Source organism: Sciurus vulgaris (genome assembly GCF_902686455.1).
Source record: "Sciurus vulgaris genome assembly, chromosome: 6".
In the NCBI taxonomy this organism is placed as follows: domain Eukaryota; kingdom Metazoa; phylum Chordata; class Mammalia; order Rodentia; family Sciuridae; genus Sciurus; species Sciurus vulgaris.
The window spans coordinates 164,307,787-164,321,647 of NC_136466.1; the positions used below are offsets into that span (position 1 = coordinate 164,307,787).

The window sequence follows — 13,861 nt, forward strand, 5'->3', positions numbered from 1 at the left end:
AGTGCAAACGACCACAGAGCAGATCTAGCAGAGGAAAGCTGCCAGCACCGCGCAGGGCCCGGGTCCCCTGTGCCTGTCTCTGCAGTCCCCGCGCTGCCCCTGGTCCTGAGGGCCCCTGAGCACCTCTGCCCCAGTCACAGGAGAGGCTCCTGGCCGCTGAGAGGCCACTGCTGCACCGCCCCTCAGTCCCCACTCTCCCTGCGGGAAGCCAGTGCACACTGGCTGTGGGGCCTTTGCTAGCTGTCCTTTCACCGTGGCTCAGCCTGTGCATCGGTGTCTCCTGACAGGGCGACAAGGACTTCCCCCCAGCGGCCGCGCAGGTGGCTCACCAGAAGCCCCACGCCTCCATGGACAAGCACTCTTCCCCCCGGACCCAGCACATCCAGCAGCCACGCAAGTGACGCAGCCCCTGCACCCCAGCGCCCCGGCGGTGCCCCGCTTCGCCTCCCGCGACGGCCCCAAGGAGACCCGGCACCTTCTCCCCAAGGCTGCGCAGCAGGGAAATCTAAGACAAAGCCGAGCGCTCCTTCCTTTGTCTTAAATTTCCATATGGAAAATTAGAAACAGCTCAAACCTCCAAGTGTGTCTGCAGGAGTCCTGGGTGTGCTGAAGGATCAGTGCACCCTCCCCTAAAAGCACCATTAGCAGAATCTGTCGAGACCCAAGTAAAATGAAGCCCTTCCCCTTTAGCCTAATTCTGTCTGCAGTGGTCTGAAGTCCTGCCTGTGGTCCTGGAAACAAGGGAGCAGCAGGGAGGACTCAGCAAGGTTCGGGAACAGTGCGGTCAGTTCAGGAGGGCAGAGTAGGGACGGCATTTAAGCAGGCTCCGCGACACCGAATTCCCCTCCCTAGTGACCAGGACTCTCGGCACCCGGCGCGCAGGCGTCACAGGACCAGCAGGAGGAAAGCAGCCGGCTCTGAAAAGCCCCTTTCACTCCAGAGCCCGCTGTGCTGACTGGGCCGTGAGCTCCTGGCAGAGCAGGCAGGCCCCCGGGAGAGTGGGCGGCCTGTGTGGCTCAGCTGTCCCTCTAGGCTGCTCTTGCCTTGGGGAGGTGACCACTGCCCAGGGTGGAGGAGGGCACAGCTAGCTCTGGGGTGCTCAGCACGAGAGTTGAGACTGAAAGACGGGGTCCAGGCCTGCCTTTGCCCCCCAGGGATGACCACGTTCCCCTGAACTAGAAAGACCACTCGTAGGCCTGTCTCCCCATCCAGAATCCCTCCTGCCCGGCCAACATCCTCTGGGACCCTAGTCGCTTGGGCCCATCAGATTGTACAGCTCTCCTGCCCTAGATTGTCCCGCCTCGAGCCCAGGCATGCCCTGCTTTTCTAAAAAGCCAGAGGGTTCATTCAGCCAGACATTAGAACCTTCTGGAGCGCTGCTCAGCAGAGGGCGTGCCCGACTGTCCCGCTGCCAGTCTGTTGCAGGTCACGGTGGCACGGTGGGCAGTGTCCCTATGACCAGCCTTTCTGGTACCTTCCCCAGGCCCTGTGGTAAAAACTGAGGCAGGGTCTGCTCGTCCTTTTCCCGAGGGAGAAGCACAGCGCCACGTTCACGCAGCGTTGGTTTCCCAGGACGCCGGTGCATCCCCTCGAGGCCCGTGTGGTCAATTTCGTGTTTCTTGATCGCTGACACGTAGGTGTGGGGGGAGGGCACTCTGGAGACCCAGACCAGGCTGGCAGTGCTGCCACGGAACAGGCCACGCGCAGCCTGCCTGTCGCGTTGGAAGGGCCTCGCCGGGAGGCCGCCGGGCCTCTGCCCACACCGGGCCCTCACTGCGGATGCTTCGGTACCCCTCCGCCTTAGTTCTGCCCAGAGGCGAGCCGGCTCTTCCAGGGCCTGTTCCGTAAGCGCCAGGTGGCACGGGACGTGGACTCTGGGTCCCCGAGAGAAGGCCTCTGCTGAGCTTCTCATCGCCGAGCGCAGGAGCGACGGTCACAGAGCTCCGGCCTCCGTTCTCAGGGCTCCTTTCCTTGCCCCTCAGAGTCCCTCTCCCACCTCCCTGGGCTGCCAGATGGCTTCACAGAAATGCAGACGTGAGGACTCGTCCCAAAGCATCGCCTCCCAGTCAGCAGATCTGCCGAATCCGGGCAAGTGGAGCACCGGCCACCGAACGCCAAGGCGGAAAGCTGAAGGCACCGAGGGCAGCGCCTGGCTGCCGGTGCCCGGAGGCCGCTGGGAAGGGCTCTGGAAAGCGCAGCGGGTGGCGCTCCGTCGTTCCTTCTCTTTTTGATGGCTTGTTTTGTGCCAAACATTTGCCTTTTATATTTACTTTTTTAATTTTTGAGTCTGGTCCCCAGAGGCAACCTGGCAGGAGGACAACCTGGAGACGCAGGGTCAGCCCACGTTTGAGCCGGGGGAACCCTGGGGTTTCCCTGGGAGCCGCACGGTCCGGAGGGACCGATCGCGCAGTCTGCGACTCCCGCAGCCTCTGCCACCACGGTCCTGCGGCCTCTGGCAGCTGCCTGGGTAAGCGAGCCTCCGCCTCCTGGGGCGGGAGTGAGGGGCTTACGCACTTGGCATCATTGGCAGGAAATAAGCAGCCGGGGGCGGACCCCAGACACACGCCAGACCTGGAGCAGGGCTGCCCGGGTTCCCGTCACTGGTAACGCCGCTGTCCCGGCACTGGTTTCCTGTTCCTCGGAACAACAGGAACGTGTCGTCTCCCGTTTCTGGATCTGGGTGTGGGGAGCCCAGGTGCTGGCAGGCGTCCGCGCCCCTGCGAGGGGCAAGGGGGCTCCTTCCCACCCCGGCTGCAGGCCCGCCACCTTTGCCATTGTCTGCCTCCGAGACCATAGACCTAGTCTCGGACTCCACAGTCACGTGGCCGTCCCCTCTGTGCGTCTGTGTCCAAATGTCCCTCTTCTAAAGACACCAGTCATTAGATCTGTGCCCACCCTGGTCCAGCGTGATGTCACTTTCACTAGTTACATATGCAAAACCCCTATTTCCAAATGATGCCACATCTGCAGGCAGTGGGGGTCAGGGCTGGAACACTTCCTTGGGGGGACACCAGCCTCACTCCCGGCCACACCAGTCCAGTGACTTCTCAGAGTGAACCACCTTTCCCTGCTCTACCCACCAGGCTCAGCGGTGCCGCTGGCCACGGAACAGAGCCCCCCGGGAGCAGGGGATAAGGCCCCGCCCTGCAGAGGGCAGCTGCCATGGCTCCCCTAGCTCCTGACCTTGGCTCACAGTACTGTGCCGAGTCCTGGAGTCCCGGCTTTTCCAGATTCCACTTCTGTTTCTGTATGAATTCTCCATTGGTAGGGTTGTCCCATTGTACAGATGGGAAGACTGAAGCCCAGTGTCCAGTGTCTAAAGTCACTAGCAGCACCATTGCTCCAGGTAAAATGCACAAATGGCTGATACGCACATGACAAGATGCTCAACTTCTTCAGTCACCAGGGAAATGCAAATTAAAACCACAAAATACCACTTCACCAAGATGGGCGGCTTCGAAAAGTCAGATAGTGACAAGTGTCAATCAAAACTGTCGTACCATGCTTTTGAGCATGTAAAACGGTGCAGCTGCTTGGGGCAACAGTCTGGCACTTCCTCAGACAATTGAATATAGAGTTACCATTGACCCAGCAATTCCCTCCTGCATATATACCAGAGAAAAATGAGGACATGTATCTTCACAAAATTTGTACATAAATATTTACAGGGTTAAATGCAATATCCAAAAGGTGGAAAGCACTCAACTATCCATCAAGTGAAGAATGGATAAGCAAAATGTGGCACATCCATATAACAGAATATTATTCAGCCATGAAAAGGAATGAAGGAAGACATTGCAACATGGATCAACCTTGAAAACACGATGTTCAGTGAAAAGCCATTTATGTAAAATGTCCAAACAAGGAAGTGTACCAAGACTGACTGTTCAGGCCTGGTAGGAGGCCAGGGAACTAGGACAGTGATAGCTGGAGGGTGCAGGGTTGCTTTTGGAGGTGATGAAAATATTCTGAACTATGGGGTGCCTCACATATCTGTGAGAAAGCTTTGAAATCTTGGATTATGCACTTCAGGTGGGTGGATCATGTGGCATAGGGCTTTACCTCATTGAGGGTATCATTATTGTTATTATTACGGTTAGCATTACTTCAGTACAGGAGTTTTGCAACCCAGGGGTGCCCTACCACTGGGCTATCCATCCCATCCTTTTTATATTTACTTTTTTAATTTTTGAGACTGGCCTTGAACTTGTGATCCTCCTGCCTCAGCTTCTGCGGTCGCTGGGATTGCAGGCATGAACCACCCGTCCAGCTCGTAAAGACGTTTCCTTTAAAAGCCTTTAGCTAATGGCAGAGGTGAGGCTTGATCTGGATCATTCTCACTCCACGGCACACCTGCCCTGCTCTGCCCTGGTTTTGAACAGGAAGAGCTCTCAGAGACCTGCTCATAGGGGGTGAAGGGCCTGAGGCTCAAGGCTGGGTGGCCAGGAGAAGGGAAGGTTAGCAACCAGGGCATCAGCGGAGGAAGAGTGGGGACAAGAGACCACGCTGGGCAGCGCCTGATGTGCGCGCGTGGCCTCGAGCAGAGCTTCTGAGCAGCCTCTCCCAGCGAGACCAGAGCTGAGAGATGCCAGGGCTGGGGTGCAGCTGGGCCCATCTGGGGAGCCGCTCCTGAAGGCTGGGCCCGAAAAAGAGGGGGTGCAGACCAGCCCTGGGAGACGCACTGGAGATGGGAGCAAGGGGAGACAGCAGAGGATCTTGCAGAGGCGCAGGCCGTGAGTTCTAGAAAGTTCTGGTAGGTGGGACACAGGCACAGAGGAGGGTCAGGAAGTGGGCAACCAAACTCCATCTCCTGGTAACTCCAGAGCAGAGCAGGGCACGTGAAGAGCTGGAACTCAGACTTCACAAGCCCTGAATTGGAGTTGTCCGCCCTCCGTGGGAGGCTGCGGGGGACCTTCAGCCAAAGGTCAAAGTCAGTTTGCAGAAGAAACCACGTTTTCAGCATGAGCTGAAGGGAGGTGAGCGGGGCCGAGGGGAGGGACCCAGGGCCATCTGAGGCATGAAGGGACAGCGAGATGGTCCCTGCTAGCCCAAGCCGCAGGACGGAGCCCACCCTGGAGGCACAGAAGCGGATGTGGACATGGGATGGTCTGGAGGTCGGACGAGGACAGCCGAGGACAGCCGAGGATGCCCAGGCACAAGCGCACACTCAGCCTCTCGGTAAAGCCTCTCCTGCAGGAGAGGCGATGAGAAGGTGTGGGGGTGCCACGCACAGGGCCACTTGAAGGCCATTAAGACCTCTGAGCTTGCAAGACTGAACCGAGAGTAGACGGACCGAGGCTCCCATCTCAGGACTTCCCCGGCCGTGACCCGGCCTGGCCGAGAGGATCGGGCCTTGGGTGAAACTCCAGTACTGCGTGGAAGGGCACAAACCTCACACAGCAATACCACAGCCCTGGCTCTTCCCTAAGCCCAGGGTCAGAAGCCAGATGAGTGTCCATGGGCCCATGGGAGCAAAGCTGCGGGTGAGAGGTGCCCAGTCTGCAGGAGACCTGGTGGTGGAGACAGGGGGGCGACCTCCAGCCAAGGGGAGGGCCCAGCCTGGCCGCGAGGAGCCTGAAGCTCAGGCAGCCAGAGAACCGGCAGGGACCGCGGGGAGAGGCGGATTTTGCCGACCTCGCGGGTTTGTAATGAACTAGTTATTCTCAGAACGTCCGCCTCCTGCGGGGACAGCGCGCGGTGCTCTTGCGCTGTCCTGCAGATTCCCTGACTCCACAGGCGCTGCGCTGGTTAAATGCTTCTTTTGAAAAACTCAAAGTAAACTTTTCCCCCGCAAGACTTGGCATCCTGCTGGCCTCTGCAGGATAAAAAGAAAAACAAAACAAAAACCCAGGCATTTCGTAGCCCTCCCGGGAGGTATCCATCGCCATATGGTCCTGAAGAACAGAGCCGGTGAGTGGGTGGTGGTGGCGAGCCATGGAACTTGGAGTACCTGAAACTCCCTCAGAGGGGTCGTGTTAGGCAGGGCTCTCCAGAGAACCCGAACGAGTCATGCACCTCATAACAACGTTTCGCCCAACGACAGGCCACGTGTGCAGCGGAAGACCTGTGAGACGCCAGCTTAGTTTGTGTAGTACGTTCTGTGCAGATGACAGTCACCCAAGAATGCATTTCTCAGAACACGTCACTGTCCTTAGTGGCATGTGACTACACACACACACACACACACACACATACACACACACACACACATACACATACACACACACATACACACACACATACACACGCAAACATACACAGAGACACACACACCCATACACACACACATATACACACATATACACACACATACACACACATACACACGCAAACATACACACACAGAGACACACACACCCACACACACACACATACACACACATACACACGCACATACACACATACACACTCGCAGACACACGCACACATAGACACATACACACACACACACACACAGAGGAAGAGAGACTCTTTTAAACAACTGGCTCATGAACTTGTGGAAGCTGGGCACTTCCGCTACCTGCTGGGCGGGCGGGCGGGCTGGGGACCGTGGAAGAGCCGAGGCTGCAGGGGAGTCTGGGGCTGTCTTCGCAGAGGCCCCTGTGCCGGGAGAGCAGGCCTTCGGTGGACTGGAAGAGGTCCACCGCTTTTTGGAGGGGACTCTGCTGTTCTCAAAGCTCTCCAATTTAAATGTCAACCACATTCAAACACACCCTCACAGAAGCATCTAGAATAATGTTCAACCAAATACCTGGGCTCTACGGGCCAGACACATTGACACCTAAAATTAAGCTAGCAAAGAGTCCATTGCAGGCTGACTCAGTGGCAGAGCGCTTGCCTCGCACACGTGAGGCACATCACATAAAATAAATAAAATAAAGGTAGTGTGTCCATCTAAAACTTTTAAAAAATGTATTAAAGAGTCCATAGCAGCTCATTGTTCTTTGAGTCTCCGGGCATCTCAGGTCTGTTTTTATACTGGTCCCAATGAGGTGTCTACCTGTCTCCATAAATTCTGTCTAATATTGAACTTGCTCTTCCAAACAGACTCTAAAATTCAGTGAAGGACACAAGAGAAAATTATTTTCCCTTCATCCTCCCCTTTAATCCTAAATATTATTATTATAAATCCAACTGCCTTGCTTTAAAAAAAAATCTAATTCGTCAACTGGAAAAGACCCAACACTATCAGACGCAATGAACTAATATAATCTGGAGGATTTGGGACTCTACCCTGAAGCCCTACCCGAGCTTTTTGATTACATTTCAACATTGTCGTTCTGCACCACCAGTGGTCACTGCAAAGAGAAAGTCCACCGTTTTGTAGCCTAAGGGCTCAGTTTCCTGTGCAAGTTACCCAAAACCTGCAGGTGTTACTCTCACAGAGGTCCCTGAGGACATGGAATGTGTTTAGAACAATAGCGACAATGTCCACTATGGCCGGAGGCAGTGGTTACCACGTGGGGGCAACACTGCTGCCCAGGGAATTTGGGCAACGTCTGGAGACATATTTGGTTGTCGCAACTAGTTGGCTCGGGAGGAGGAGGCTGGTTAGTGGCATCTAGTGCATGGAGGCCTGGGACACAGCCCCATGTCCCCCATGCATGGATGGCCTTCTACACAGAGGGATCGCACACAAACATCCACCATGTCCAGACTGACAAACCCCTGGGGCCCTGTTCTGGACGCCCGTGGCTTATGGTAAGGTAACTAAGAAGCCACGGCCAATTCCCTGGACCTGGAGTCTTGAGAACAAGCAACTTGTGTCCCAAGGCGAGACCTCAGTGGGAGCGGCTGAAGTAGCTCAAGGTAGCTAGGTTTTGGTCCCTGGAACAGGAAACAGTCAACTGCGGAGATGCAGATTTGCTCGCGGATGCAGAGGGAATTCAGAGAGAGCGACTCTGCCCCTTTGGGGGCGTGCAGTGGCTGTTTTCTCCGACACGATACCAAGAAGAGCAGAGGTGAATGTCCCTTGGTGGCTTCCCCAGCACACCCACCAGGACACGCGGGCTTTTGGCTCAGCCAGTTAGATTCTTCTCAAAGAAAGGTCCAGAAACCTCGTTCCAAATGACTGCAGCCTATTTTCTTCCATGAACCGTGTGTGCCTGGAGCTGATTAGCCTCACAGTTCCAGGACACACGGTGAAGGGACGACCAGCCAAAGAGGAAACGTGTGCTGCCCCGCGGAACAGCCACTGGGAAGAAGCTCCTGCCGGTCGAGTTGTCCCAGGCAGGGCCAGCGGCCAGGTCTCCATGCCCGCCTCCCGACATGGTGCCCACCCCAGGCCGGGCTCCATCCTCGCTGCCATCACCAGGGTGGGGAGCAGTGGGAACTCGGGCACGGGGTCCTTCCTCAGCTGTGCCCCTCCCCTCCACATGCTCGGCCACAGGGTCCAAGCTGAGGCGTGACCCCTGGGTCCCGGCTTTCCCTGAGTTCCTGAGTCCTCCTAGGGAATCACTGGAGCTGAGGACAGTTTGGGGAACATCCCACCAGGTTTGCGATTTCATCCAAAGTGAGCACACCGTGGGGACTGTGCCCTGATGCCTTCTAGGGTGGCTGACTCTGGACCTCTGATCCGTTTGGACCTGGGTGAGGACCTGGGTATCAAATGGCCCCATGGGTCCTCGAGGACCAGGAGGGCGTCGCCCTCCGAGCTTGGTCTAGGCGGGGGTCCCGCATTCGATTCCCTCGTGGGGGATCCAATCAGTTGAAGAAGCGTCCAGGGAAACCCAGGGCAGTGGCCTCTGCTGAGCGAGTCCTGGATCCTGAAACATCCTGTGCCTCTTTAAGAAGATAAACTTCTTTAAGAAAGTTGCATAAGTTTTATTTGCCCATGAATGAGAAAAGAAAGCTCATGTCTAGACACGTCCAGGTGGCTACCTCCTGGAGCTCCCCCGAGGACCTGCAAGGCCAGAGCTCAGGGCCCCAGGTCCTGGAGCTGGCATGACACTGCAGAGGGTCTCGGCTTTCCTGCCAGTGCTCAGTGGTGGACTGTGGGAGGGCAGGGGAGAGAACTGCCCTCAGAGGTCTGAGGGCCAGACCCCTGGCTGCACCCCGTGCTCAGGGGAGATGATGACTTCCCTGGCAGACGCCCTTCCTACCTCTAGCCACAACTGGAAGCTATTGGCCTGGTCAGTCCAAAACACTGTTCCTGAATGAAGGACCCCAGAGCAGATAGAGCAAGCATGGAATATAGATTCTTCTAGAACATGTTTGCAGTGGTTCTAGCAGCAAGGAACCAAGGACCCCTCCCTACCCACTGAAGGCCGTGCGTAGTTCAGAGCAGCTCGCCTGAGCTCACACAGGGCCTGCGGCTCAGCAGGTCTGGCTTGATTCTCCCTGGGGACCTCGTGGATGGTCTTAGAACTCAGAAGGACTTAAACACACGTTCCTCCTCACCTGCCGAGGCCAGCACTGTGCTTCTGTACCGGACCCAGGCATCACTGGGGCCTTGAAGACGCTCCTGATCACCTGGAGGGCAGGGAGGCAGAGAAGAGATGGGGAACCTGAGAACCAGCAAAGCATGGGGCACAGAGTCTGGGCTGAGATTAGCGCCAGCAGCTCTCTGTCCAGGACTGGCGCTGCTGTCCAGAGCTCGCTGATTCATGCTCAAAGCCAGGACCAACCCCCTGTCAGTCTGTCCCCGGAGACGTTCCTCACACAGCTTAGGACACGCCTGCTGTCTGGTTTAGTGAAGCAAGCCAAGCATCCTCTTCCCCGTATGCTTTTCTGGGAGAAGAGCCAGGCCGGGCTAATAAAGCTGGTATTTTCCGAATTGCCATCTTTTCTGAGCTGATTTAGCTGATTTCCATGGTCGTTCAGCATCCCCCTAGTCCAATGCCAACACCTTCATCAGCGCGGCTTCATCTGCAAGGTCTGGAGAGGGGTTTGGTAGGACAGCCACTCCACCCAGGTCAACAGGTGGCAGGCATTTCTGACCCCTGGGCAGAAGAGGGGGAGAGGCCTGTACCCCAAATGGGGCCTGCCTCCGGCTTCTGCTCATCTCCCCGGAAGGGGGCTTGCTGCTGGGAGGGGCGCAGCTCGGAGAGTGGGTCAGGAGCGGCGCAGCCCAGGCTTGGAGGGGTGCTGCCCTGGCCGGCGTTCAAGATCCTTCCAAGTAGGAGCACAGAGAGCAGAGATCTTCTCCTGGCTCCTGCCCTGCTGGGGAAACAGGGGTGTTAGCCCTGGGGACACCGAGTACCTCTGGTGCAGTCACAAGTTGCGATCCATCCTTAATCTTGGAATCGGAGGCCCCCCGAAGCCCTGCATGTGGCCGAGTGCAGTGAAGGAGCCTTCGGAGCTGAGGGACAGTGGGTGGGTGGGCGAGGGGGCAGGGAGCCCTCAGGAACAGGAAGCCGTTGGCTGCAAGCTGACCCCCTATCTGAGCAATCTGCTGTGACAGCTGTGGACAGACTGGAGGCTCAGGCCTGCCTTCCATGGCCCTTGCTGGAAACCAGGCCAGTCCTCGCCGAGGCTCTGTGGTGGACAGGGGGCAATGGCGCGGGCATGCAGAAGCCTCCTCGGATGTTCTGACCACACTCTGCCCGGTGGGCACACACTACCCCAAAGGCCACTGGACCGAGCAAGCGCCAGCCTATGCCTACCCACCACACTTCCAGCTTGCCTGGGAGCTCAGTGCCCCCGGGTCCTCGGGTGTTCCGGCCAGAAAAACAGAGACAGGACCACCGTCTTTCTCCCCTGCCACCTCCCCTCCCTTCTCCCACTCCGGTCCTCAGACTATTGTACAGGGTCTGCCTGGTCAGTCAGCTTCACAGTTAACATTTCAACCCACCAAATAGGTCACTGACTCTTTTATAAAAGCACCACAACCTCCAACAAGGATTCTACCCTAGGACAAAGTTCTGTGTAAAGTTAGATAGGAAACAACCTATTCGGGTCCTTCCCTAATAATCATGTAGAATTATGATGTTTAATGAATTGGACTTCAGACTTCCTAAGATCAGCACAGAACTAAGTCTTCCAAGTCCCATCAAAATAACCTAAGGGATGAAGTGTATCTAATTCTTTGAGCTGAAAAGAAAAAAATATCTATGAATCGTTAAAAGAAGCTGTAGAAGAACTAAATTGTTGACTTAGGATAGAAGGGTCTTTGTGGAGAAATGCAAAATGCAAATATAAAAAAAGCTCATCAAGTTCGATTAAATCATGATTTTCCATACATAAGGTATCATACGGATAAGTGATGAGGGAAATGCATACAACAGGTGTGAAATAACTAAGGTCCAAAAGTCTTTAAAACCAGCAAAAATGATGCTAAAAAAGTAAAATAAAAAGTGAAGAACAAATGGAAATAAGGAATTTATGACACAGGAAATAAAAATGGTTGGAAAACACACGCAAAGGTGCTCCACCTCACCAGACACTGCACTGGGGAGATGAAAATGAAGCGAAGAGGTGCAAGCTGTCACCGCGGGGTCTGCAACACTTGATGAGGGGGCTGCAGGTGGGAGATGCCCCTCGGCTCCGCCTGAGGGAAGGGCCACGGGGACGTCACTGGAGAAATGAAGATTCCTGTTCCCTTCCACCAGGGAAGTCCTCTTCTACACTCCCACCTTTTAAAAACACTCATTCGTGTCCACAAGTATGGGTACGGGGACCGCCCTTATTTATAAACAGTAAAAACTGAGAGCATTTATGCTTCAACTCTCCGGGGAATACTAGGCAGAAATTAAGTGAAAAAAATCTAAATGCTCCCCCAAAACACAGACAGTGAACAACACTGCATGTCCAACAGGATCTTGTTTATGCAAGAAAGGGAAGAGCACATTAAAAACATGGTTCCAGTGGGGTGTAGTGGTGCACACCTGTAATCCCAGGGACCCTGGAGGCTAAGGCAGGAGGATTGCAAGTTCAAGGCCAGCCTCAGCAACTCAGAAAGGCCCTATGGAACTTAATGTGATCCTGTCTCAAAATTTAAAAAAATAAAATAAAAAGGACCAGGGATGTATAACTCAGTGGTAAATCACCCCTGGATTCAATTCCCAGTGCCAAAAAAATTGACTGATTTGAAAAAATCATGGTTCCAGAGACAGCACAAGCAACTGGGGTGTGCAGGATGCCCCATCCCAAGACCCTTGAGCTGTGTTTTCTCCCATGTTTGTGTATTACCTTTTCAGCTGTTAAAAGTAGATAAAAGGGCTGGGGATATAGCCCTTTATAGCTCAGTTGGTAGAGTGCTTGCCTCACAAGCACAAGGCCCTGGGTTCAATCCCCAGCACCACAAAAAAAAAAAAAAAAAGAAAGAAAGAAAAAGTAGATAAAAGGTCAGGCGCATGGTGCACGCCTGTAATTCCAGCAGCTCGGGAGGCTGAGGCAAAAGGATTGTGAGTTCAAAGCCTGCCTCAGCTCAAAGCCCGCCTCAACAATTTAGCCAGGCCCTAAGCAACTCAGCGAGACCCTGTCTCTAATAAAATATTAAAAAGGCTGGGAGTGTGGATTAGTGGTTAAGTGCCCCTGGATTCAATCTCTGATCCCTCCCACACAAAAAAAGGAGAAAAAGTAAATAAAATATTTTTGCCCTGCAAGCACAAGGCCCTGGGCTCAATCCCCAGCACCCCAAAATAAATAAATAAATAAATAAATAAATAAATAAATAAAATATTTTAAAAATTATTTTATAAGGTCCCCAAGGGCATATTTTAAGCAAAAAGAAACTGAAGGACAACACAAACAGTATACCATTACACAAAAGAATATGCACAGAGCAAATCCATTTTGCTTCTGTGTGCGAGCACGTAAACCCAAGGCCACGCCCCCGTGGGGGCACTCCCCTCTGCGGGTGCTTTTGACAAAGTACCATCTCAGTTCTCCCTCACTTCACCATATGGGAAAGTTCTCATGGGGACTCACACAGTTTAAACCCTTACCCTGGAAAAATTAAGTGAGTGTGGAAATAAGAAAATGCAAATCTGATTCAATTAAAATGTCACATGAAAAATACCGTATGCTTCATTGTATCTTTTCTAATTTATACACACAAGTTTATTCAAAGATCACAGTTTGGTATCATGAGAATACATTTATTTTGCAAGTGGTTTTTAATTCTTTTGCCACAATTTCCCATGTTTTTACATTACCACATTTTTTTCTAGACTTAAAATATTCAATAGAATTTTTCATAAGTTAAAAAGGAAAAAACATTCTTTCTGCTGAATAATATCACATTTAACTTAAAAATCATGAACCTTTAGAATATCAAGAATTGAAGCTGCTGGGGAGGGGGAGGGGTCACATTTATCTGTAGGTCTCAAGATAGCCCTGAGGTCTAAATAGGAAAATATCTCTTATAAACTGTAACAAAACTCTCACCTCAAAATAAAACACTCTGAGATGTATACAATTATATCCATATTCAACAGCTTTACAGCATCCAGAAAGTCTGGGTTTATAGAAATGATAAACAAAATAGCTTTACATTCAGAAAACAGGTCCTAATACCCGTTTATACCAAAACGACAAAACCTGAAACCCAGCACCCTGTGCAGAAGTCTGTCCATTCCTAGCCCGTCACAAAGCCATCGCTGTTAAACACACAGATCCTGGGACATCCAGTAAACGCCATCTATCATCTGAACAAAGAGAAGCCCAGTAAGATCAGCTCTAACGCTTCATTTGAGGGAAGCATCTGATTCAAACCGAGTCTGGATCCACGAAGTGCTCATGAGGCTGCCGGGCCCATTTCTGGGAGAGTGGTGTCATGCACTTGGCCTCCATCGAGTGCAGCCATACTGTGTGGCCCTAAGCCAGCTTCCAGAACTTCTAACCAGTGTTAAGGTGCCTCGATTAAGGCGCGGGGACTGAAGTCCCAGCCACAGCGGCCGTTTGAACTCCCCGGGTCGTC

General features: G+C 53.5%; 1 protein-coding gene and 1 long non-coding RNA gene across 2 annotated transcripts in view; one reads left to right on the forward strand and one right to left on the reverse strand.

Annotated features, from left to right (window-relative positions):
* The window catches only part of DAP (death associated protein), a 61,282-nt gene extending 60,733 nt beyond the window's left edge, over nt 1-549 (forward strand). The window contains exon 4 of the mRNA XM_079145314.1: nt 288-549. Coding sequence (XP_079001440.1) covers nt 288-401 — 114 coding nt within the window. The 3' untranslated portion in view covers nt 402-549. The remainder of the gene's footprint in view (nt 1-287) is intronic.
* A 5,244-nt stretch (nt 550-5,793) lies between these two features.
* On the reverse strand, nt 5,794-9,822 carry LOC306664650. The gene is made up of 2 exons (XR_013764770.1): nt 6,420-9,822; nt 5,794-6,165 (listed from the first exon to the last, which is right to left on the reverse strand). It is a non-coding gene; the product is annotated as an uncharacterized lncRNA (long non-coding RNA).
* Between the last annotated feature and the right edge of the window lie 4,039 nt (nt 9,823-13,861).